Source organism: Pleurodeles waltl, chromosome 12 (assembly GCF_031143425.1).
Source record: "Pleurodeles waltl isolate 20211129_DDA chromosome 12, aPleWal1.hap1.20221129, whole genome shotgun sequence".
Classification (NCBI taxonomy): Eukaryota; Metazoa; Chordata; class Amphibia; order Caudata; family Salamandridae; genus Pleurodeles; species Pleurodeles waltl.
In genome coordinates this window covers 45850923-45877719 of record NC_090451.1, presented here as the reverse complement: position 1 = coordinate 45877719, position 26797 = coordinate 45850923, and the positions used below count along the sequence as shown (strand labels likewise).

At 47.0% G+C, this 26797-nt stretch overlaps 1 protein-coding gene across 1 annotated transcript in view; it reads left to right on the top strand.

The window, feature by feature from the left end:
- CPAMD8 (C3 and PZP like alpha-2-macroglobulin domain containing 8) overlaps positions 1-21964 on the top strand; it is a 1104327-nt gene extending 1082363 nt beyond the window's left edge. The window contains exon 43 of the mRNA XM_069217904.1: positions 21704-21964. Coding sequence (XP_069074005.1) covers position 21704 — 1 coding nt within the window. The 3' untranslated portion in view covers positions 21705-21964. The remainder of the gene's footprint in view (positions 1-21703) is intronic.
- Positions 21965-26797: the final 4833 nt, after the last annotated feature.

The window sequence follows — 26797 nt, the reverse complement described above, 5'->3', positions numbered from 1 at the left end:
TGTTTTTTTTAGCCACATGTTGAGGTTTGCAAAGTATTCTGGGTAACAGAACCTGGTCAGAGCCCCACAACTCACCCCATCTTGGATTCCCCTAGGTCTCTAGTTTTAAAAAATGCACAGGTTTGCTAGGTTTCCCTAGGTGCCGGCTGAGCTAGAGGCCAAAATCTACAGGTAGGCACTTTGCAAAAAACACCTCTGTTTTCTTAAAAAAAATTTGATGTGTCCACGTTGTGTTTTGAGGCGTTTCCTGTCACAGGCGCTAGGCCTACCCACACAAGTGAGGTATCATTTTTATCAGGAGACTTGGGGGAACGCTGGGTGGAAGGAAATTTGTGGCTCCTCTCAGATTCCAGAACTTTCTGTCACCAAAATGTGAGGAAAATGTGTTCTTTTAGCCAGATTTGAGGTTTGCAAAAGATTCTGGGTAACAGAGCCTGGTCAGAGCCCCACAAGTCACCCCATCTTGGATTCCCCTAGGTCTCTAGTTTTCAAAAATGCACAGGTTTGGTAGGTTTCCCTAGGTGCCGGCTGAGCTAGAGACCAAAATCTACAGGTAGGCACTTTGCAAAAAACACCTCTGTTTTCTTTAAAAAAAATTTGATGTGTCCACGTTGTGTTTTGGAGCATTTCCTGTCGCGGGCGCTAGGCCTACCCACACAAGTGAGGTATCATTTGTATCGGTAGACTTGGGGGAACATAGATTAGCAAAACAAGTGTTATTGCCCCTTGTCTTTCTCTACATTTTTTCCTTCCAAATATAAGAGAGTGTGTAAAAAAGACATCTATTTGAGAAATACCCTGTAATTCACATGCTAGTATGGTCACCCCGGAATTCAGAGATGTGCAAATAACCACTGCTCCTCAACACCTTATCTTGTGCCCATTTTGGAAATACAAAGGTTTTCTTGATAGCTATTTTTCACTCTTTATATTTCAGCAAATGAATTGCTGTATACCCGGTATAGAATGAAAACGCACTGCCGGGTGCAGCTCATTTATTGGCTCTGGGTACCTAGGATTCTTGATGAACCTACAAGCCCTATATATCCCCGCAACCAGAGGAGTCCAGCAGACGTAACGGTATATTGCTTTCGAAAACCTGACATTGCAGGAAAAAGTTACAGAGTAAAACGTAGAGAAAAATTGATGTTTTTTTCACCTCAATTTCAATATTTTTCTTTTTCAGTTGTTATTGTCTGTAGGAAACCCTTGTAGGATCTACACAAATGACCCCTTGCTGAATTCAGAATTTTGTCTACTTTTCAGAAATGGGATCCATCATTGGTTTCACGCCCATTTCTGTCACTGACTGGAAGGAGGCTGAAAGCACAAAAAATTGTAAAAATGGGGTATGTCCCAGTAAAATGCCAAATTTGTGTTGAAAAATTGGGTTTTCTGATTCAAGTCGGCCTGTTCCCGAAAGATGGGAAGCTGGTGATTTTAGCACCGTAAACATGCAGCCACTTTTTCCCATTTTTTTAAAAAAAACGAAATTTTCACTGTATTTTGGCTAATTTCTTGGCCTCCTTCAGGGGAACCCACAAAGTCTGGGTACCTCGAGAATCCCTAGGATGTTGGAAAAAAAGGACGCAAATTTGGCTTGGCTAGCTTATGTGGACAAAAAGTTATGAGGGCCTAAGCCCGAACTGCCCCAAATAGCCAAAAAAAGGCTCGTCACAGGAGGGGTAAAAGGCCTGGCAGCGAAGGGGTTAAAACAACTTTATTCAAGCCCTAAAATTATTTTCTTACCTCCTACATTCTGCCCCACAGTACTTTTTACACCACAACACTTCTGACATGTTATTTATAAACCACAATATTTTTTACGTAATATTTTGTTGGATTATCATTTGCATGGTACAAAGTTAGAATTAACAAATTATTGAAAAGGTAGCTGGTTTCGGGGAGTATAAGTAAAAAGAAAGTGCATTGTAATATAGTGTTCTTTAAAGATGGTTCTTTTTTAGGTTGAGCATAGCAGCTTGCAAGCGCTGCTTTCTGACATGTTGTAAACTCTTCTGTGGGCTTTAACCACGCCCACCACATGCTGATCACTTACATTCATTCCTGTGCTTGCCTTTCAAAAATCCCTGGATGTTGTTGGTAATTGCGTTACATTTGTCTCGCCTTGGGGCAGTTTTGTTACGGCCTTGAGGATCGACCCTGATACATGGATAATTACACGATTGCCAATATGTTTTACTGCAGGTGAACTACTTTTTAGGGTCGAGCCTGCGTTACATGCGCTCGCGCATGCGTATCGCAGCGAGACTCTTGTATTTAGAAAAGGGCTCGGAGCCCTGTCAACTTTACGTCAGTGTTTTCTATTGGTTTGTGGGCTTCCCTAATAAAATCTGCTTGCTTTCATTAGTCGAAGGCAGGCATAACTCATTCCTTTTCCGGTGGCTAGCCCTCCTCGAGTGCAGCGACCAAGTACAGAAAACATGCGAGGCTCGCTGTTTTCCATCGGGCTCGTGGACTTTTTTTTCTCTAATTTCCGAGCGCGATCTCGCTTGGCAGAAGTCGAGCACTTTACATAGTTAATTTCACATTTTCAGGTTACGTACATAAATGCACTTTTGCCCGATAGGTGAAAAGTCGGGTTAGGAGTTTACAACGCGATCAGCTCTAACATGAGCAAACGCGAGACCCGTTGCATTGTAAATGCTTGTTTATTTTGTCTCTCTCCTTCACGCCCATGCTCATGGTGGACATGTTGTTTAGAAGTTTCATACAGCGTGAACTCGATTGGCGGTATTGGAGCACTTTGCATAACTACCAGATACTTGTCTTTCCACACTCCGTGGCGGCTATGCTGCTTTGAAGTTTCATAGAGCCCAAACTTGTTTTTATTGAGCCCCTGGCATGTTTAGACCCACCTTGGAAATAACTATAGGGTGTCTCAGACGGAAGTTTGGGCTTCAGGCTCTCTGTATATACCAAGAAAGGAAGTGCAGTTGCGCTGAGTATGGCAGTGGCCGGCTCAGAGGGACCCTCTCGCCTACGTTATTTAACACCATTTCTGTGTTCCTTATAGTCCCTTGTCTCCATATGCATTCTTTTGAGAGTGAGGTCAGGGTCTTGCTACTGTCCAAACTCTGCAATAAGTGGAGCTTTTGATTTTGTTACTATATGCGTGTCAGGGGCTCCTTAACACTTCTTGTTAATCTCTCTAATAATACACTTGCCTGTAGAACAGAAGCTTGGAGTAAAGGTAACTGAAGAGGAAAACCTAAGACTAACTATTTTCCAAAAATGATTCCAGCTTACAGAAGGACGTAGCGTTGTAATCTCAACCAGTCATTCCTCCTGTATAAAGTGTAGGAGTGGGATGGGCTGCCTGATGGAAGGACGAGTGAGTTGCTGTCCCTTGCATATTGTTATGTTTGCTACCGATGGGTTTAGTTTGTTAGATTTGCTGGTATGCGGTCGCGTAGAAACCCCTCTAAATGTTCGGTTTCAATTGTTTGTTTCATGACGTCATGGAGCTGTTAATAAAGGTTCTAGTGCTCGCGCTAGAACGGCAGTTTGACACAGATTTATAATGCGTGTGGTGTGTTTATTTTAGCGCTCTCCTGACGCCGATTTCCTCACAAGATTACCTGCCAATAATACTAAGAATCTAACAAATTGGCGACGAGACCGGGAGACAACCCTCGCACCCCAAATCACTGCTAGTTTAGTTTTGTTTCTCACCTCAAGTGGCCTGCGGTGCTGGTGTAAACAGGCGGGTGCGTGGCTGATTGACATCGTTCGATGTGTTTGCTGATCAGGAACTCCGGCGGTGAGTCTCCCAAGCGGTAGACTCTGTAGAAGCACGGGCATTCGGCCGTGTTTTCTAAATTGCTCAGCGGCAGAAGGAGCTGACGTGCGTTCAACTCATGAGGAGAATCGTCGTTAAAAAAAAAAAAAGAAGAGAAAGGAAGAAGAAAACAACCACGCCCCCATCAGGAGATTAGAGGAAAGTGCGTGGGGGAGCACTATTCAAGAAATTCAGGCAGAGGCTGCAGCCACTGGACTCTTGGTGAGTGACAGGAGCAGGGAGAAGACACAACATTGAGGCAGTGCAGGTGAGGAAATGGAAAAATAAACCTATCTTAAAGGTTTTCATGGCGTGGCAGTAGGACTGCACATTTGATGGGTAAAAAAATAACTAGGTGCCTGTGCACACAACACAGAGTACTTGGGACACTTTAGATTACTGAGTGGACGTCAACGTCAGTTGCAAGTGGGTCCTATTGGCAAGCACACCCTGTCAGCAACATGAATTCGTTCCCGGCGTTGGAACCGTTCCTAATTGATGGTCCTCCATCAGCACATACTGCCAAATGGAGAACATGGGTGGAGCGTTTGGAGAACTATTTTGAGGCAGCAGCAATACACCCTGAAAGAAGAAGGCCGATGCTTTTACATTTGGGAGGGCCTGCGGTCCACAAGGTTAGCAAATCGGTGGTAGAAGATGGTCCCCCATTCACATATCAAACTATGAAACGTGCAATCACAGCATATTTCGAGCCATTGGCGAATCCAGACTATGAGCGTTTCCTTCTTAGGCAAGCCAGGCAATTTCCAGAAGAGTCTGTAGATGTCTTCTATGCTCGACTCAGGGAGTTAGCGAGCACATGTACATTACCTGATACGGCTGACGAGATTCGTGCGCAGTTTATTCAAGGCTGTCACTCTACCAAGCTCAGGGAACATAACTTACAAGTCCCAGGCATGTCAATGGTGGACATACTTACAATGGGGCGCTCCAAGGAATTGTCGCGTGTGAGGGCGGCACATATGGAGTCAGCATTTGTAAAACCTATAAAAACAGAACCTGTAAACGCAGTGGTGGCGGCGACACCTATAAAGAAAAAAGAAAAGAATAAATCTGAGGGAGGGGGTCGCACCTGCTACATGTGTGGAGGAGTGTATCCGCACCAAGGAAAATGTCCAGCAATGGGGAAGCAATGTACAAATTGTCAACGTCTCAACCATTTTGCGAAAGTCTGCAGGTCGGCTAAGAAGCCTAAGTCAGGGGGACGGAAAATGATACATGAAGCTCAAACCATCCAACAACAGAATGAGGTTCTAGACATGGATGAGGATGACGAACCGGAAGGCACAGTGTATATTATTCACACCACTCAACCAGGCAATGGTAGGGCGAAGAGAATTCCAAGGTGCACAGTGAAAATTGATAGTCATCAAGTGCCTGCTCTCATTGACACTGGGGCCTCGATAAACATACTGGCACAGTCGGTATTCCGGCAACTTCACAGGAATCAGTGAGTCGAGACTCCCTCCATCTGCTCCTGTGCCTTTTCCTGATGCAGTTTTGAACATCTCCTTCACAGTGGAAGGACTTAAGGGGGAGGCGTGATGCTGCATTAAGGCCTCTTGTACCTCGAGGCAGGGTGGCGCCCTGGGTTTGCCTCGTATTCCACCCTCCTGCGTAGAGCTCTGAGGGGCCCTCCCATGTATCCTTTGGAATGTCCAGTTAACTTGCTCTTAGGCTAAGAGAAATCCACCCAGTTTAAACATGTATTTTATTTGAAAAAATTGCAGACATTAGTCCTCCTTGATGTTCTATCTAACAAAACGGAGTTCACTGAGTGGACTACAGCAGCCTGTTGGCGTCGCTGCATTCACCCCCCCTGTGTGATGTCTTTATCTTCCTGCTGGGTTCCTAATCCTGTTTGGGGACGCTCAAAGGGCGCTGCTAACAGTCTAATGCAGTTAGGTCTAAGAACCCCTGATGCATACATTGGGCTGTTATCATTGTGTGAACAATAATGCTTCCTATGAAACGAAAGTATTTTCACAGACCATACTAGTGTGACATATTTTGCACGAATTGCAACAAAAAAAAAAAGTCAAACCCTTTTATCTCTCAATCCTCGCATACGCCTGGCACTTGGGCATGTGTATACGAAGTGGTGGCTGTTATTGCGAGCACAATCAAGCAGTGAAGAGAAGGATGAGCACGGCTGCACTGGGAAAAACTGAAAGTGGGAGCCACTCATTTAGTTCACATTTAGGAAGGCAGCTAATTAAAAAAATTTAAAAAACCGCTGGTGCTGTGGAAATTGTTATCAGTCTGGCACTCTGAACAATGATCTCCCCAGCACCAGCAGGCCTATTTCTTTTCCGCTGCGCTATAACCAAGTGAACAGGTGTACAGTCAATCACAGTCTAGTGAGTGGCTAATAGTAAGTCACACCCCCCCCAGCCCAAAACACTTGAGTTAGTGCACTAGCAGCAGCTGAAACACTGAGCAGAGGCTGAGCAGACAGACTGCGTGACTCTGTACAGTGGTGCAGGCAGCTCTGTCTAGCAGGAGCCTGATAGCAAGTTAGCACTACATATTGTGTCTCATTGACACTCAGAACACTTACAAGTAACACCATGGCCCTGCAGCCCCAAGGCAGTCTGGAAGTGATGACACATTGCAGTGGATAGATTTTTATTCATTGTGTACAGAAGCCTCAAATTCGACCCCGTAAGAGGGCACTGATTGTTTTTATTGTTGGTATTTTTAGATATGTTCAAAGTTGTAATTGCTCTCTCAGCCGCAGCAGCTGATTTCCCTGTGTAGGAGACTGGTTCAGTTTATGGTGTACATCTATGGTGTGGCACCCTGTACTGAGTGCAGGCGACCCTTGGTGATAGTGAATAGGTGTCCAGATGGCAGAAGCTCTCTAGGGGTAGCTGAGGCGAGCAGCTAAAGCTTCTCTAGGGGGAAATGTAAAGCACTTGCAGTACCACAGTAGCCAGACAATACCTTACTCACAAGAAAGAACCACACAAGTGTTGCAAAAATAAAGGATACTTTATTACAACATTACTACTAAACTGGCATTGGTATATCTCCCTTTAGAGATATTACATACTATATACACATAGAATAACCAGCAAAAATAGCATAGAATTATACAGGGCCATAGAGGAGGGACAAACCATATACTAAAAAAATAAAATAAAAAAAAGAGGAATGTGAAAGTGGGACTCCAGCCAAGGTAAGTGTGGTGGTAGCTAGGGGTAGGTAGGACCATCAGAGGTAAGTACAGCAGGTGACCCCAGCAACCAGGATCAAGTCAGTTACCCACCCAGTTGTCCCATAGGCTAACACAGAGAGTAGTGGTTGGAGTTTGTGGAATTCATGACCTTTCCCAGCGGACCCCGAGGAAACCAGCGGGCAAGAGGATGGATGGAGAATGCCTCTACCCCCAGGATACCAGAAGACAGGAGTACCTACACCAGCAATCAGGGTGAAGATGGGAGAAGGGACTCTCCCTGAAGACTGTGGATGTCTCAGGTTGTCCAGCTGCTGTTGAGACCCGTGGACAGGGCCAGTGGAACCCAGGGATGGATTCTGGGCATGAAGGACCTACAAAAGAAGGGGACAGAGACCAGCACCCAAGGAGGTGCCCAGGTGATGCAGGTGGCAATGCCTACCTCCTGACGATGAAATTCCTACAAGTCAGTGGAAGCAGAAGTCCAGCTGCGGGTTCAGGAGCTGATGAAGATCCAGGATTCACCTACAAGTTGTCTCTCAACGATCGGCGGATTGCAGGAGGATCAGTGACTGGCCCTGTCACCAACAAGCTCTGGCAAGTGCAAAAAGAAGCAGCCAAAGGATTTGCAAAGTTGTGGGGACCAGCAAGGTCCTGGAGACTCTACCCGGAAGGTGGAGTCAGAGCTGGCCCTCAGCACACTGGAAGGCCAACAGAATTCGAAAGAGCCCCTATGAGTGACCCACAGGTGATGGACACAGGAAGTCACAAGAAGGCCTTACCAACCCAGCAAAACAGAAGTCCCCCATCGCAGGCGTTGCAGGACAGGACCTGACCTTCAGTCTGCAGAGTGCTAGAGGCTTTGGCTTCTTGGAGCCTGAAAATCCCCTGGAGGAAGAGTCAACAAGCCTTGGCAAGTTCAACAGTTGCAGTGCACAGGGGTGCCAGTCTAGTGGCAGGAGCAAGCACCTAGTCTCCCAACTTGGATAGAAGACAAGCAGGACCAAGAGGAGACCAAGGACTCACCACCTGTGAAGCAGGATCTTCGGATGTCCAAAGACAGCAGACCCCACCAACTGGTCAACGATGCCTTGAGGTGCCTGTGGATGCAGGGGAGTGATTCCTTCACTCCAAGGGAGATTCCTTTGTGTTACCTAGTGCAAACAGAGTCCTTGTGGCCCTGGATGATGCACTGCCTTGGATGTTGCAGAATTGTTGCAGGATCCAGAGTAACAATGTGGCAGTGGTGGCCTTCCCACCAGAAGCAAACTTGTTCGGTTCCAGGCAAAGGCCAGAAACGGTTTCAGAGGCCAGGAGCAGAAGATGTCCTGCAGAGAGTTGTTTGTAGAGTTTTGCATGATTAATCTGAGGACCCATCCACGAGGGAGCCCTTAAATAACTCTAAAAGGGAGTTGGTCACTCTCTGCAGTGACCTACCTATCAGAGGGGGCAGGGACGTCTCCAGCCTGGCCTAACCAACCAGGTGCTCCCTGGGGCCTCTGCCTATCTTATTTTCAAGATTACAGAATCAAGTGGCCATCTGGCAGAGCTGGACAGGGGGGTGATCACTACCCTGTCCTTTGTGTAGTTTTACACCACAGAGGGAATTGGGGGTTCCTGAACTGGTGCAAACTGGATTATGCAAGGAGGGCACCAAATGTGCCCTTCAAAGCAGTCTGGTGGCGCTCAGAGGCCACTCCGGCCCTTAGATACCTAATACACAGGGAGAGGTGGTCACACCTCTCCCTTGCAGGAAATCCTTTGTTCTGCTCCTCTGGCCTAAGCCTGGCTCATCAGCAGGAGGGCAGAACAGTGTCTGAGGTCAGTAGCAGCGCAGGCTGGCAGATGGACCCCATAAGGCTGCACAGGCAGAACTGGGGGATCCCCTAGGGAACCCCCAGAGTATATGGTATCAAGCAGCTAACTATGGAATCAATGTAGTTGCATAATACCAAACATGCCTAGGCTCAGAGTAGCCATTATGTAGTTGGACCACTTGTGTTGACCAGTGTCCTCTAGATAACTTAAGAAGGGCTTCCCAGCACTTACAGAGTCTAGGAATTGGCCTGGGGTCTGTAGGGCTACCCTGCTCATGCAGGGGTACCCTCACACTTAGAGACATGCACCCTGCCCTTGGGCTGAAGGGCCTACCAGGGGGTGACTTATATGGTCTACGTGCAGTGGTTTGGTTTGGTAGTGAAAGGGTGCATGCACTCTTTCACACAGGCTGCAGTGGCAGGCTTGCAGTCACAGTTTGCATGGGCTCTGATGGGTGGCATAGTACATGCTGCAGCCCATAGGGGAACCCTGGAGTACCAATGCCCTGGGTACCCAGATACCATATACTAGGGGCTTAAATGGGTGCACCAGTATGCCAATTGTGGGTGTGAAAGTTAACCAACAACTACATTTAGGTGAGAGGGCACTGTCACTGGGGTCTTGGTTAGCAGGACCCCAGTGCAGTACAGTCTAAACACACTGATATCAGGCAAACAGTGGGGGGTAACTATGCCAGAAAAATGCCACTTTCCTACACCCGGAGTGCGTGTCATTTCCACTTTTCATGCTTGGGTGATACTGCTAGGGCTGGAGCAGGGCTTTGCTTTTATTGCTGCATGTGTTCTAGAACTTTACAGGTCTTTGTTTTTGATAAAGCCTTGTCGCCAAATCAGATCACTTTATCAAAAAGAAAATCAAAATGCAGAAACCCTAACACTATCCCATTTATAGAGGAGTGGACTGACCTCACAGCTTTACGTTTTGTCATGCCACTGGTAATTTAGGTGTAATATGCCTTCCCAGACCAATTTAACAACAAATATTGGTAAAGCCAATAATTCTCGCCTTTGAATAACTTTCCCCGACCTTTAGGCAGACAAACTAACATACCATAGGATGTAGAACTACTTGAGCCATCCTTTTTATCTATGATTTCTGCATGCTGCTGGTCACTTAAGCTATACACATCTTCACATCTATAAAGGTAAAGGGTTAGGTTCATGTTAAGCAGGCCGAAAGGCTGGACCACATATACAGTACATACAAGCAAAATACATTCCCCGCTATTTACTTGTTTTTGGTTGTTTTCAGAGAAATAGCAGGCTGGAAACCTCGCATTGTGCTTCGTTCCACACCATAACTAAATCTGGGAAATAAATATTGATTCCATTTTGGTTCAAGGCACCGAGGCTTCTCTTTCTAAAACAGCTGCTTACGAGAGGCTTGTTAATCAAGCAGTACAAAAAGTACAAAACAGAGGTCCCAGGTAGCTCACTAAAACTGGAGAACTAATTGTAATGTGAGATTTTTGCAGCAGTTTCAGTGGCTTGTTCTCCGGTCATTATTTAATAGACATGTTTTTAGACACCGAACAAAAGAAGAGTTAGCTTACTTTCTTATGAAGAAAAAAAATATGAACAGCTTCAGTTACCATAATCCTTTATTTGATTAGAGGAATTTGTGACAATTAAATGCCTCTCGCATTTCTCACTTGTTGCGCCAATGTTATCAACTTAGAAGAAGCAGGAAACTAGCCATGGTTGTTTTAGATTTTTCACAGTTCGCGGGACATTCACTTTGTTTAGCAGCGAGGGCTCTGATTCCATTCATGGAAAGAGGGCATTACCCCCACACATTGTCCGTGGCACCACCATTCGCTGTGGGATAGTTGCCTTTTCTCCAGAGTTTGGTGTTTGGTTAGGCCTAAACCCCAGGGAGATAACATTCTGATAACATTCTGTTGGATAGAGATAAAGACAGAGGAAGAAGGTAAATGGAAGTGCTTTAGTTATATGCAGGGCCACTGGAATTATGTGGCAGGGAGGACCAATTATGTGGGAGGGTTGACCAATTTATGTGGCAAGAAAAGTCCAGTTAGGCATTTACAAAAGTTTTAATCAAAATCAAATCAAATCAAATCATTAACATTTATAAAGCGCGCTACTCACCCGTGCGGGTCTCAAGGCGCTAGGGGGGAAAGGGGGGGTTATCGCTGCTCGAACAGCCAAGTCTTTAGGAGTCTCCGGAAAGCGGAGTGGTCCTGGGTGGTCCTGAGGCTGGTGGGGAGGGAGTTCCAGGTCTTGGCCGCCAGGAAGGAGAAAGATCTCCCACCCGCCGTGGAGCGGCGGGTGCGAGGGACGGCAGCAAGTGCGAGGCCAGCGGAGCGGAGGGGGCGGGTGGGGACGTAGAAGCTGAGGCGTCTGTTGAGGTATTCCGGTCCCTTGTTGTGGAGGGCTTTGTGTGCGTGGGTGAGAAGACGGAAGGTGATCCTTTTGCTGACTGGGAGCCAATGCAGGTGTCTCAGGTGTGCGGAGATGTGGCTGTTGCGGGGTACGTCGAGGATGAGGCGGGCCGAGGCGTTTTGGATGCGTTGCAGGCGGTTTTGGAGTTTGGCGGTAGTCCCGGCGTAGAGGGTGTTGCCGTAGTCCAGGCGACTCGTGACAAGGGCGTGGGTCACGGTTTTTCTGGTGTCGGCGGGGATCCAGCGGAAGATCTTGCGGAGCATGCGGAGAGTGAGGAAGCAGGCGGAGGACACGGCGTTGACTTGCTTGGTCATGGTGAGAAGAGGGTCCAAGATGAAGCCGAGGTTGCGGGCGTGGTCTGCGGGGGTCGGTGCGGTGCCGAGGGCCGTGGGCCACCAGGAGTCGTCCCAGGCGGACGGGGTGTTGCCGAGGATGAGGACTTCCGTTTTTTCAGAGTTCAGCTTTAGGCGGCTGAGCCTCATCCAATCTGCGACGTCCTTCATACCCTCTTGTAGGTTGGTCTTGGCGCTGGCGGGGTCCTTGGTGAGGGAGAGTACAAGTTGGGTGTCGTCGGCGTAGGAGGTGATGATGATGTCGTGCTTGCGTACGATGTCGGCGAGGGGGCTCATGTAGACATTGAAGAGTGTCGGGCTGAGCGATGAGCCTTGAGGTACGCCGCAGATGATCTCGGTGGGTTCTGAGCGAAACGGAGGGAGGTAAACTCTTTGGGAGCGGTTAGCGAGGAAGGAGGCGATCCAGTCCAGGGCCTGGCCTTGGATCCCGGTGGAGCGTAGGCGGGTGATTAGGGTGCGGTGACAGACGGTGTCAAAGGCAGCCGAGAGGTCGAGGAGAATGAGGGCGACTGTTTCACCGTTGTCCATCAGGGTTCTGATGTCGTCTGTGACTGAGATGAGGGCGGTTTCCGTGCTGTGGTTGGTTCGGAATCCGGTTTGTGAAGGGTCGAGCAGGTTGTTGTCTTCCAGGAAGGTGGTCAGCTGTTTGTTGACGGTCTTTTCTATTACCTTGGCTGGGAAAGGTAGAAGAGAGATGGGGCGGAAGTTTTTCAGGTCGCTTGGGTCAGCCGTAGGTTTCTTTAGTAGGGCGTTGACTTCAGCGTGCTTCCAGCATTCGGGGAAGGTAGCAGAAGAAAAAGAAGAGTTGATGACGGTCTGGAGGTGCGGGGCGATGATGTTATCAACTTAGAAGAAGCAGGAAACTAGCCATGGTTGTTTTAGATTTTTCACAGTTCGCGGGACATTCACTTTGTTTAGCAGCGAGGGCTCTGATTCCATTCATGGAAAGAGGGCATTACCCCCACACATTGTCCGTGGCACCACCATTCGCTGTGGGATAGTTGCCTTTTCTCCAGAGTTTGGTGTTTGGTTAGGCCTAAACCCCAGGGAGATAACATTCTGATAACATTCTGTTGGATAGAGATAAAGACAGAGGAAGAAGGTAAATGGAAGTGCTTTAGTTATATGCAGGGCCACTGGAATTATGTGGCAGGGAGGACCAATTATGTGGCAGGGTTGACCAATTTATGTGGCAAGAAAAGTCCAGTTAGGCATTTACAAAAGTTTTAATCAAAGCAAATACAAAACCTATTGCACTGCAAAGCTTGTTCTAAATTGGATCGGTTTGTGGCATCCTTGATAGATACACAGGTATTGTTCCACGTGCTGGCTGCACAGGAAACGCCTGATACCTTACATTTTATTTTTTACATTTCTTTGCCTTCAATCTGACATCCCGGCTGCAAGTGTCGTGGAACCACCAGAGATTGTGAACTTGTCAGCCAGAGAAGTGAATATGCTGGCCTTGACCGCTCTGTAAATACTACGGCTGGTTCTGACTTTAGTGATGACCAGTACAATTGCCCATCATAAGGGAATGATGTGGTCATATTTCTTCAAGATATAAATAAAACTTGCCCAAAACTGTATTACGACTATATGCCTACATGTCAACGAGTCTGTTGGTGCTAATATTACTGCATCTATAAAAAGAAATTCGAATGTGGTTACTAACAGTTTGGGTATCTTTTAGAGTTTGGCAAATCTGGGGCATCCACCCAAAAATCAGCACATAACCAGTCAACCAAATCCGCAGTTGCAAAGCCTCGTTTAGAGGGTTCTAGTTACTCCGTTATCAGAGGCCTTAAACTAGCAGTCTATTCTCTACTGGACTGCTGGCAACAGTTCATTACAACACCCACCTGTTTTTAGGTTGACCCTTCTGAGATATATTTTGCTAGTTTGGGATCACCATGCAAACCCTGGCAGCCACAAATATATGAAAGTAAAACAGATATGTCATCCACATGCTGGGAGAAAACACTCCGTTTGTAGGGCCATTTCTTGTTTCTGTTCTAAAAATTGAACCCTGCTTTGGGGTTTTACAACATGTCGGGCCCCATGACATAGTGGCCAACTCAGCATTACAGTTTTGACAACAGGACTTTCATTGTGCACTTTAATAAAAATGCCCTCCACAGGAGCGAAGGCTGGCTGAAAATATGGCCCACAAAATTAACAAGCCTTTGCAATGCAACGGGTCTCGCATTTGCTCATGTTAGAGCTGATCGCGTTGTAAACTCCTAACCCGACTTTTCATCTATCGGCAAAAGTGCTTTTATGTACGTAAAAAAGTTAAATTAACTGTGTAAGCGCTTGACTTCTGCCAAGCAAAATCGCGCTAGGAAAATAGAGAAAAAGTAGTCCACGATCCGACAGAAAACAGCGAGCCTCGCATGTTTTCTGTACTTGGTCGCTGCGCTTGAGGAGGGCTAACCACCGGGAAAGGCATGACGTGTGCATGCCTTCCACTAATGAAAGCAAGCAGATTTTACTAGGCAAGCCCAGGAACCAATCAAACACACTGACTTGACGTCGACAGGGCTCCGAGCCCTTTTCTAATAACTAAAGCGTCTCGCTGCGAAAAGCAGGCGCGAGCGCATGCAACGCAAGCTCGACCCTAAAAATGGCCACGTGAATACCCTTTTCCCCCCTTTTATCCTTGCAAATGGCATATAAGACTGTTGTTCCCTCAAAGTTCATTTGATTTTTGTTTTACCACTAGCGAGGGTTGAGGAGTGACAGGTTCCTTTTTCTAATGAACATACAACTTGACTGCATTTATCACTTTTGTGGAAATAGTTTTCTTTCTTCTACTATAGATGCAAAAACCCTTCTGAAGGTAATTTATTAATCTGTGTATTCATTGTATCAAGAGTGCAGTGTGTTTTTTTAAATATGTTTACTTGTTTTGCCAATAACACGTAAGCGTCTCTCTGAGGTCACTCTTGACACCAATACCCCCTCGTCTAGAACTACAGAGAAACTGTTTTCCTGCGTTCTTGAATTGCTCACTTCCATGTTAACCTTAAAAACTGTCTTTAATTCCGCCTTGTTGCTGAACTGATTGGTAAGGTACACACTGTACTCACTGCATAGTCTCGTCCTTGGCACCCATATTTTCCAATGTGGTTGCAGGCAAACTGTGTGATCTAAATTTAATTTCAGATACAATTCTTTGGTACAAGTGGTTATAAACATCCAGTCAAGCGCAGGGACCACGTTAACAATTTTATAGCTACTGCTACCCGTTAGACAATGGAACATTCCTCACACGCCTCACTCATCTTGCCCTACTGTACCATGAATGCTGCTACGTAGAAGAGGAAGCCTGTAATGCTACCTGTTAGAAAAAAATGGCTATGACAGAGTCCCGCTAATGATCTGGAAGAAATGGTTTCTTACCTGTAACTCCAGTTCTCTCGTAGGGGTATTTCCATGATAGTCATAAGCACTGAATAGTTCCGCGCGCCTGCGGGGACCCCGGAGCACTGTTGTGTAGTATATTCTTAAGTGCAATCATCAGCTCCTTGACAAAAAGGTCTGTGAAAAACACTTAAGAATAACAATGTGCAGCCTATGTGAACAGCTACACAGGCCAAATTGTTAGAAGAAAAAAACAGTTGTAGTGTAAATTTCACGTTTAAACCTCTATTTATTCTATAAATACATAAATAAATACATTCTCATATTTTATTTACACCTCTCATGAGAATAAAACAATGTAGGGCAGTGTAGCCCATAGGCTGCCATTATACAGAGTGAAAATAGAGCTGGGCCTTTAAGAAAGTAAAGTCTTCCTGTTTCCCATCATGCACAGCAAAAGGCAGTTGCCTCAGTTCTTTTTTGGAGGCTATTAACCTGACATGAAGAAAAAAACAAAACATTTGTTGGAGTACCAACCTCCATAATATTCATGTTCTATGTCAACTCCACCGGGGAGGAGGGAGGGTTGCTTATGACTATCATGGAAATACCCCTACGAGAGAACTGGAGTTACAGGTAAGAAACCATTTCTTCTCTCGTAGGGGATTTCCATGTATAGTCATAAGCACTGAATAGAGTAGCAAGCCCATCCCCATAACCGCGGTGGAGTAGATATAAGAATACTGAGAAAAACATGAATCATGCAAACAAATTCTTGAGCAAAGCCTGCCCAACCTGAGCATCTGCCCTAGCGTCTGTATCAAGGCAGTAATGCTTAGTAAAGGTATGGACCGACCTCCAAGTGGCAGCCTTGCATATTTCTGCCAAAGGGACATTTCTCATCAAGGCTACAGTAGCTGCTTTCCCTCTGGTAGAGTGGGCTTTTGGCCTACCACCAAGGGATTTGTTTGCTAACTGATAACATAACATTATACATGAAACAATCCACCTGGATAAAGATTGTTTAGATGTACCCAAACCTGTTCTGATTGGGCCATAGTTAATAAAAAGCTGTTGTGATTTTCGTAAGCTTTTTGTCCTGTCCAAGTAAAATTTCAAGACTCTCTTTACATCCAGAGAGTGCAGAGTTCTCTCAGCAGGAGTAGCTGGATTCTGAAAGAAAGTCGGTAATGAAATTGTTTGGTTCACATGGAAGTCGGAGACTACCTTAGGTAAAAATTTTGGATGAGTTCTCATTACCACTTTTGCAGAATGAAAAACCGTGTAGGGTTCCTGAGCGCAAAGGGCCTGGATTTCGCTGACCCTACGCGCTGAAGTGATTGCCACCAGAAAAGCAGCTTTCCATGTGAGATGTTGCAGCGATGCCTTATGTATTGGCTCGAATGGCGGCAGCATCAGACGTGATAAGACAACGTTCAGTTCCCATGGAGGAGAAGGCTTTCTAATGGGGGGAAAAACCTTCTTTAAACCTTCTAGGAAATCCTTAATAATCGGAATCCGAAAAAAGGAAGTTTGTGAAGGACTCTTTCTGTATGCTGTGACAGCCGCCAAGTGAACTTTTATTGACGACAGTTGTAAGCCCGATTTTGCCAAACTTAACAAGTATGGCAGGATAGATTGTTCTCCACAGGAAACCGGGTCAATGTTGTTGTGTAAACACCAAATGCAGAATCTCTTCCACTTGCTTGCATAGGCTGATCGTGTGGAAGGGCGCTTTGCTTCCTTCAGAATTTCCATACAATCCTGAGGTAGGTTCAAGTGTCCATATTGCACTAGCTCAGGAGCCATGCTGCCAAACTCAACGATGAGGGGTTGGGATGAGATATCTGCCCTCTGAACTTCGTGAGAAGGTCCGGACGATATGGTAGCCTGATGTGTGGTTTGAGTGACCGGTGAAGGAGGTCTGGGAACCACCACTGGCGTGGCCACTCCGGAGCAATTAGGATCATTTTGGTCTGAACATTGGACAGCTTCTGGAGGACCGCCGGAATCAGGGGAAGCGGTGGAAAGGCGTAAAGAAATGCTCCTGACCAGCTTATCCACAGGGCATTCCCCAGTGTCCCTGGATGGTAATATCTGGAGGCGAAGTTTTGGCATTTTTTGTTTTCTGGGGTTGCGAATAGGTCTGTAGAGGGGGTACCCCAGAGTGCGAAAATGGAATGAACGACGTCGTCGTGTAGTACCCATTCGTGGTTCTCGTCCATTACCCGACTGAGGGCATCCGCTTGAACATTCTGGATGCCGGGCAGGTGAGTTGCCACTAGTGACAGGTTCCTGGCTAGAAGCCAATGCCAGATTGTCTGAGCCTCTCTGGATAAAATTCTGGACCTGGTGCCTCCTTGTTTGTTCACGTAGTACATAGTGGCCACGTTGTCTGTCTGGAGAAGGAGAGTTTCCGTTCTCAGAGAGGGAAGGAAGGCTTTGAGCGCAAGGTGGACTGCGCGAAGTTCCAGCAGGTTGATGTGATAGAGACTCTCTCTCTGTGACCACTCGCCTTGGACTCGAAGATGTTCCATGTGCGCCCCCCATCCGATCAGTGACGCATCTGTTACGATGGTTTGAGATGGGGGCCGTTGTTGGAACGGAATCCCCACCAAGAGATTGCTGGGTAAACACCACCACTTGAGGGATTGTAGGGTGTGAGGAGAAAGAAGGACTTTGTTCTCCCAATCGTCCCTCAGTTGACACCACTGATCCTCCAGGTTTTCCTGCAATGGTCTCATATGGAGGCGAGCATTGGGAACCAGATGGATACAAGACGCCATCGAGCCCAGTAGAGAAGCTATTATTCTTGCAGTGGCTTGAGGTCTTTCCTGCAGTTGTTTGCACTTCTGGAGAATCGATAACCGTCGTTCCTCCGAAGGAAACACCTTTCCTAGCCTGGTATCTACCATGGCTCCTAAGTAATGCAACCTCTGAACAGGTGTTGCTGTAGATTTCAGGAGATTGACTTGAAGACCAAGTTTTTGCAGCAGTTGTAGAGTCCATTCGAAATGTTGCTGTGTCTCGAGACAACTGGAGGCCTTTATGAGCCAATCGTCTAGATAGGGGTAGACGAATATTCGCTGTTTCCTCAAGTGGGCGGCTACTACCGCCATGCATTTGGAAAAAGTTCTTGGCGCTGATTTTAGGCCGAAAGGTAGAACTGCAAATTGGTAATGGCGTTTTCCGACAGTGAACCTTAGGAATTTTCGATGTTTCTTGGTTACTGGGATGTGAAAGTAAGCGTCACAAAGATCTATCGCACATAGCCAGTCGCCCTGACGTAGATGTGGATAAATTTGGTGTAAGGCTAACATCCTGAATTTTTCTTTGCAAATCCATTTGTTTGCTGTCCTCAGATCTAAGATGGGACGAAACTCTTGTTTGTCTTTTTTCGGTACAAGGAAATATCTCGAATAAATCCCCTTCCCTTGCTGGCTGATGGGAACGGGTTCTATGGCTCTTTTTTGCAATAGGATATTGACCTCTAACTGTAGAGCTTCGAGATGGCGGTTGGCTGTTTTGGGTGGAACAGATGGTGGAGGACTGGTGAATCTGAGAGCGTAACCATGTCTCACAATATTCAATACCCAGGCGTCTGTTGTGATGCGTAGCCACTCGTCCAGATGATTTGAGATACTTCCCCCTACCGGAGTGGATAACGGAGGAGGGGGAAGCAAAGATTCAGGGCTTAGACGTGGGAGCCTGTCGAGTTGCCTGAGTTTGAGGTGTTGAACGACCCCTTGTCGACCTTCGCTGAGTAGAGAAACCCCTTTGATACTGCTGTTGTTGCTGTTGCTGGGGGCGCGAAGACATCCAGTGTGGCGACTGATACCGGTGGGTGAAAAGTCGTCGTTGATATGGCCGGAAAACCTTTCTTTGTTCTTTCGGTCTTTCCATCCCTACCGCTTTCAAGGTATCTAGTTCAGCTTTCATTCTAGCCATCTCGTCATCGGCATGAGAACCGAACAAGGTGGAGCCCGAGAAAGGCAGGTTTTGTATTCTCTGCTGCGCTTCAGGTTTGAGTGATGTAAGTCTCAACCATGCATGCCTTCTGAGCGCTATCCCGTGTGCATAATTGTGTGCGGATAGCACCGAAGAGTCAGCTGCAGCACTTATAATTTGGTTAGACACCATGGATCCCTCACCCACGACCTCCAGGAAATCTTCCCTTTTATCCTTAGGAAGATGTTCCGCAAACTGTATTAAAGAGTCCCAGAGGGCACGATCGTACCGCCCTAATAACGCAGTAGCGCTGGCTGCCTTCATCGTGACGGCTGCAGTAGAGCATACTTTTCGTCCTGCAGCATCTATCTTTCTGCTCTCTTTATCTGGAGGTGAAGAAGAAGATGGTGAGGTTGAATGCAGTTTCTTTGCCGCTACTATGACCACCGAATCAGGAACTGGGTCCGACCTCAAGAATAGAGGATCTTGTTCTGGTGGACGATATTTTTTAATAAGTCTGGAAGGAGCAGACTTTGTTGCGGCCGGTGCAAGGAAAATATCCATTGCTGGTTCAAGGAGACCTGGAACCAGTGGAAGCAAAGGTCTGGAAGATGTCCTGTGATGCAAGGTCTCGAAGATCACTGACGTCGATGGGGCAGGTACCGCCAGCGGGATGTTCAGCTTGGTTGCCCCTCGTACTAAGACCTCCTGGAACGTATTCACATCATCTATGGGGGACACTCTCGGGGACGGTGAGTCCGATAGGGTTGGAGAGTAGTCCCGTGTAGACGAAGAAGAACGCCTGTGATGTGAATGCTGAGATCTCTGTGGGTCATGACGGTGCCGAGAGGAAGAAGAGCGTCTAGAGGAATGTCCCGAACGTCTTACAGACCGCGTTGGAGTCCTCAAAACAGACTCTACAGGCGGAGCCGGAAGAGGCGCCGTAGGTGTTACCGGCGTCTGTGGCAATGGTGATTGTCGAGGAGAGAGTTGTGGAGACGCTGGAAGGAGGATGATTGAAGCCGAGGATTCTGAGGTTGTATAAACCCTCCTAGGTCTTTTTGATTGTCTCGACGTCGACACACTCCTCGACGTCGAAGTACGGTGACGGCGAGTGTCCTTCGCCGTCGATTCTTCTCGCCGTTGAGAATCTCTCGACGACGACCCTCGACGTCGCCGTGATGACGGTGAACGTCTACGACGTCGAGCACCCCTCGACGTTGATCGATCTCGCCGTTTAGACGGCGAACCGGATTCAGATCTCCTCGACGTGGAACGTCCTCGCCGTGTCGACGGTGACCCAGATCTCGACGGCGAAAGTCCACGCCGTCTCGACGGCGAAATCGTCGTCGACGGCGAGCGATGTCTCTTTCTCGCCGGCGAACCACTCCTCGACGGCGAGCATGTTGGCGCCGTTCCTTGCCTCGACGTCGACGCCCTCGACGTCGTCGCCCTCGACGTCGTCGGAGACCTGTGCCGTTTTTGAGCCGGTCTGGTCGGAGTTATAGAGGAACCAGTGTGAGCCCTGGTAGAAGACTGACCTTCTCCTCGCTCTGTGGTAGAATGACCACTTTTCCTCCTGTCCTCTTTCGCCTGGAGTCGGATCTTCTCCCTGTCACGAAGGGTCCTTCTGGAGAAGGTTTTGCAGATGTCACACGACTCCGGTTTGTGGCTGGATGGAAGGCAAATTATGCAGACCCGATGTGGATCTGTTTTGGCCTTTTTTCTGCCACAAGAAGGACATTTGTCAAACAGTGAAGGCATTTCTGAAGTAGAAAAACCTCAAAATTCTGTCAGAATCTAACAGAAAAAAGCAGAAAATTATCACTCAATGTTAAAAACGTCGAGTGAAAATGAAATTCAAAAGATTTTAAATGAATTTCTGTCACAAAAGGATTTTGTGAGGTAGAGCTCAATGCTTCAGGGTCCTGTCAGAAAGGAGCCGGAAAAAAGAACTGAGGCAACTGCCTTTTGCTGTGCATGATGGGAAACAGGAAGACTTTACTTTCTTAAAGGCACAGCTCTATTTTCACTCTGTATAATGGCAGCCTATGGGCTACACTGCCCTACATTGTTTTATTCTCATGAGAGGTGTAAATAAAATATGAGAATGTATTTATTTATGTATTTATAGAATAAATAGAGGTTTAAACGTGAAATTTACACTACAACTGTTTTTTTCTTCTAACAATTTGGCCTGTGTAGCTGTTCACATAGGCTGCACATTGTTATTCTTAAGTGTTTTTCACAGACCTTTTTGTCAAGGAGCTGATGATTGCACTTAAGAATATACTACACAACAGTGCTCCGGGGTCCCCGCAGGCGCGCGGAACTATTCAGTGCTTATGACTATACATGGAAATCCCCTACGAGAGAAACAGATGATTTGGTGCAGAGATCACACTCCCCTCTTTCCATCTTACACACTGACACCAAGGCCCTCTACCAAAAAGAGGGGCACACCAAACAGTCACACTTATGGTTCAGAAATCGTTGAGAAGTATCAATGATAATTTGGTTTTAATGTGAATTTATGTAAAATGAAGTTATCATTGTGTAAAGAAAACGCTGATAGAAGCAGAGTACCATTTAAATAATTAGTTAACAGACAACAGCCCTAGAGAAGATGCATCAGAAGCCAGATGATTTAAAAAAAGAAAACAGTAAAAAGTAAACATGACTTCTTTATTGTCTACATTATCATTAATATACAGATTTTTGCATTTGTGTTAATAGTCTACATTTGTTAAACATGAAAATAATTCACCTTTCATTCCTATTCTTTTCACAACAGAAAGAATGGCATTCAACATGAAGACTAGATAAGATATTTGAACTTTTTACTGGACGATTTATGTTCATACAAAGGACATGCTGAAGAAAGCTAGAAATGACAAGCTACTGTCAAGATGCGTCTGAAATTTCGGATTTCCAAGATTTCTGTTGGGGATTTGATATAAATGGAGGCGCCTTGATTTTTTAAAAATGATTATTCTTTATAAAATGGTCTAAATATGTATTTGTGTTTATTTAAAAATGTTTAATTCCAAATTTATATCTGTGTATTTCATTTTCTTCATTGAAATGGTTCTGATTTTGGGGGCGTGGCTTGGCACCAGCTAAGATGGCCGCAAAATTTAAAAAACTTCCTTTATCCGTCCACACATCCTAAATCCTGAGACCACAGAGGATCTGTGGCGAGCCTTGGGACCCCAGGCACACCCAAACAACCGTCTGTGCACCCCCCAACCCTGTGGGAAGGGCAAGGACTTGCTGTGTTGGTCACCCTGTGGCTGCTGGAAAGTAACGTGGCACGACTTGGAAAAGGAGCTGTGCCGCACACAGACCCGGCGGCGATGGAGCTCCTTCCCAGGGGGACTCACCGGAGCTGACAGCATCAACAGCTGTTGGCATAGTGGGGAGCTGCAGTCGCCACAGCAGTGCCCTGTGCAAATGGGTGAAGAAGACAGGCCTTCCTCCCCGCGACGGAGACAGCCACACAAGTGTGGCCTACAAAAGAAACTGAAAACTGGGCCTGCGTCTCAGACGGTGCCTGTGGGGTTCAGTGACTGGGCATCCCTCACCTGGAAAAAACACAGCTGACTATATTGCTCAAATACTTTTCCCTCTGAGACGCACCCCACCCCGACATCTCGATAGCCTGTCCCTGGTGCTTTTGGTGGGAGGTGAGTGGGGCCGGCCTACAGCGCTGAAGAGGGAGCGCAACACGGGACAATGGTACACAGACCTGGCTGATAGCCCACAGGCCTGGCAAGAGGAAACAGTGAAGAATCTCCAGTGTAAAGAAGAATACTGGCAGGTGAACAAGCCTGGCTCAGTAGCAGGTGCAATGATTTTCTGTTTATCTGTGCTGTACCACACTTGAGGCAGACCCATAGCCTTGCTCCCAGTGGTGTTGAAACGCAGAGGGTCTAGCAATAGGGGAAAGGAGGCCCAATTACACCTCCTGAACCTCATCGAATGGCAACCAGCATATGATCGACTGTGCACCATGGGAGGCAGGGCTGAAGGTGAAGGGCTCTGAAACAGTGTTCCCTGCATACCTGGAAAGCAGGACTGGTGCTGTCTGTGGCCGAAGCAGATAGAGACTTTGATATCTTTTTGGTGCCCCATCCTGGTCCTGCTGTACAGTATCATCATGGTTAAGACAAGGAGCCTGCGGTGAACCAAGCCAACAAAATGGACAACTATGCCGTCCCTAAGGCACAGGCGGGCAGAGAGATTCTGGGGCAGGAGCATCCTGGTGTCAGGAATCCTTCCTTAGGAGCAATCATGGCAGCGATGCAGGATGTAAAGGGCACATTGTAGCCCATGCTTGACGTCGTAACGTCTGATGTCACCTTGCTTTGGGCGGATCTAAAAATGACTAGCGATAAGGTAACTGCTGCTGAATCGCACATCGATCTCCTTTAATCGACAACCAAGATGTTGGAATTCCAGGTGCAGCTCCTTACGCAGCAAACCAACACCATGGTGGCGAAACTCAAGGACCAGGAGGGCAGAGCAAGGAGTAACAAGATAAAGGAAGTGGGGGGGTCCCAGAGGGGACTGAGAGTCAAAGCATCAATTTCTTCATAGAGGACTCATTGTTAACACCCTTCGTCCCAAGCACCTGTCCAAATTATTCTCTGTTGCGATAGCTAATCGATCTCCAGTTCCCACGCCTAGGCCCGGTGCTCCCCCATGGACTGTTGTCGCCGGGATATTCAATTACCGGGGCGGGGTTGCAATCCTACTGTAGGTGATATCACATGGTGATCGGAAATATGAAAATACCATAATTTACTTCTTCCCTCACTTCACCCATCAGGTAAAGAAAAGGAGACACAGCTTTGAGGAGGTGAAGGAACTCAGCTCTTGCGACCTCAAATACATGTTGTTATATCAAGCTACACTCAGGATGATTGCTGAAGGGGAGACGTGGCACTTCCAGTCACCTGAGGAGACTTGGGAGTGGTTGGAGGACTGGCGCTCCGTTGGAAGACGAACTGGTCGAGGCACCAGAGATAATCGAAAGTGCAGCCCTACAGACAAGGAAATTACAAACTGATTGATGATCCAGACAACTGTACACTGCATAGTGCCTCCTTGCCCAGATCTTGACAATGAAGGAAGTTGTAAGTGAACGCAGATTTGGGGTGGGGGGCAAATTAATCGACTGCTGAACAGCAGTGCAGCAGTCTGTGATCAGTGGAACTGTGACTGATTAACTATGATAATGCCTCAGGATAGATCTGGTCAACCTCACTGAATGGGGATTTATATTCAAAGTTTATTTGGAATCAGTAGGTTAATCGCAGCGGAGCAAGCCACCCTGCCATTGTTAGCACTTAATGTTCACATGTGGGCGTCAGGCACTCTGCAAGTTGTGGAGGTGGGCAGTTAAGAGCCTACATGGCAGGAGAGAAGGGTGGGTGGCGTTACTTGGTTAGGTTTTTCAATTTTGTGAAGAACTATTTTTTTTTTTATTGCACTGTGGCCAGGGGGAGGGCATCTCTAGGTGGGCGTCATTGAGGTGGAGAAAGATAGTCCCCTACGGAGTACATAGAACATACGATATTACTTCAGACACACTATGGGGATGTCACAACAGAACACATTAGCTATTTGGTCTTGGAATGTTATGGCTGGGCAGTAAGATTAAGGGCACAATAGTACTCCAATTTATATGATGCTATGCCCCAGTCCTGATCCTTTTGCAAGAGACCCATCTTAAAGGAAATCATTATAAAGCCCTTGATATGTTTTGGTTACACCCTCTTAGCACATTCTGGCTACACGACTCACTCCAGAGGAGTTTGTATCCTTTGCAAAAAATCGGTGCCCTTTCTTCCTGGCAGGGTTTGGGCTGACACCCTAGGGAGATATGAGGCACTTACCAGGACATGGGAAGAGCTTGCTTTGAATCACTGTTCCCTTTACATTCCCCTCCCGACTACACACATCAACACTTGACTCCATAGGGCCGTTGCTCCTAGAATTGCCACAGGGGACACTGGTGTTTGGGGGGGGAAGACATGAACGACGTGATAGACCCAGACATACACAGGCTTACCGGTCAATGATCCTCGTGATGGCAGGCCCCTTGTGGGACTTACCAGTGCCGTGGGACTCGCAGATATTTGTCACGAACATCATCTGATGGAACGCCATTTCACACACAACTGTCTGTGGCGCACAGTAGTTTGGCATGCCTTGATTACTTCTTTCCTCAATTGACACGTGTAGGTGACTTTCTAACTGCTACACACATAGCACAGGAGACTGACCATTTGCCGGTGGAAGCAACGCTCCCTGGCCCTGCCTTGAGCTATGTGCTGCCCCCTAGGATAGATCCTTGGCACCTAAAAGACACAGTTTAAAAACAAATTCTTGATCGCACAGATCAATACTTCAGCGAAAACTTAGGTACAGTTGAGTCGGCCTGCATGATAAGGCGATAATCCGAGGTCACATACAAGCCTTGATTGGGGCCGGAAAAAAGAGCAATGGCTGAACAGAGAGGCTTTGGCGGGCAAGTGTGCTCTACTGGAAGCTCGCCTGGCGGCCGGGGAGTCAGCATCTCCACCCCTTAGTCATCAATTGCGCTTGAAGCAGCACATACTGCAGGAGCTATGGACAGAAAATGAGCAAGCTTGTACGCTAGCTGCCCCCGGCATCGCCTGTATGATATTGGAGTCAAAGCCAGCAAACTGCTGGCCTGGCTCGAGAAACACGATAAGGACTGTAACTGGCTACTAGAGATCTTTGACAAGAATGGGGTTAGGCACACAACGGGCGTGGCCATTGCCTCATACAATGAGGAACTGCATTCTTCCATGACGGACACTGACTGTGTTGACTTTTTGAAAGGAATTGGCCTCCCATCACTGACTGAAGATGACACAACCACATTAGATCCAGACTGAACAGTGGAGAACATCACAAAAGCAAAACGGGAGCTCCAATTCTGGGCCAATTGGTCTGCCGGCAGGACAATACAAAGCGATGGCTGACAAAATAGGACAACATCTCCTGAATAGACAGCTAGGCAGGAAGGGAGCCTGCCTGAGAATCAGCGTGTCTCCACGGTGGTCGTCATTCCTAAGAAGGATAAACCGCCGACTGAGTGTGGGTTGTACAAACCCATCTTGCTGCTCAATTTTGAGGCATAGGTGTTTGACAGCGTTGAATGGAATTATCTGTTTGCGACGCTGGAACAGTTTGGTTTTGGACATAAGTTTATCGGTTAGGTCTGCTTTCTCTACGTAGGCCCATTGAAAAGAGTGCGGGTTACTAACACGCTCTCTCTGGTTTTTGGCCTACAGAAAGGCACAAGACAAGGCTGTCCACTCTCCCCCACGGTTTTACCCTGGTGCCTGAACCCTTAGCGGCCCAATTTCTCAAGATCCTCTTATTTGGGGCATTCTAGTAGATCAAGAGTGGGAGGAAAAGACTTCCTTATACGCCAATGACGTATATGCCAATATATGTAACATGCCCTGATCTCTCTATTAACAGAATCCTAAAATGTTTCAACTATTCGGCTACCACTCTGGGTATCGTATTAACTGGGAGAAACATATTTATCAGTGGGGGGGACCACACACCTGTCTTTAAGTTGCACAGCCCCATTAGTAATCCAGGGCTTTAAATATTTGGGTGTATATGTCACAAGGGATCTCCAAGTGCTCTAGGTTAAGAATCTTCCAACGGTTCAGACGTGATGCTCCACATTAGCCAGCACTTCTGTCTCTGATGGGTCGTGCAGCTCTCTTTAAAATGATGACTTTACCCAAGTTGTTAAATATTCTGCAAAATATACCATATAAGGTCCTGCCAGCCTTTTTCCAAAATATTGACTGAGTTACGCCAACTACCATGAAAC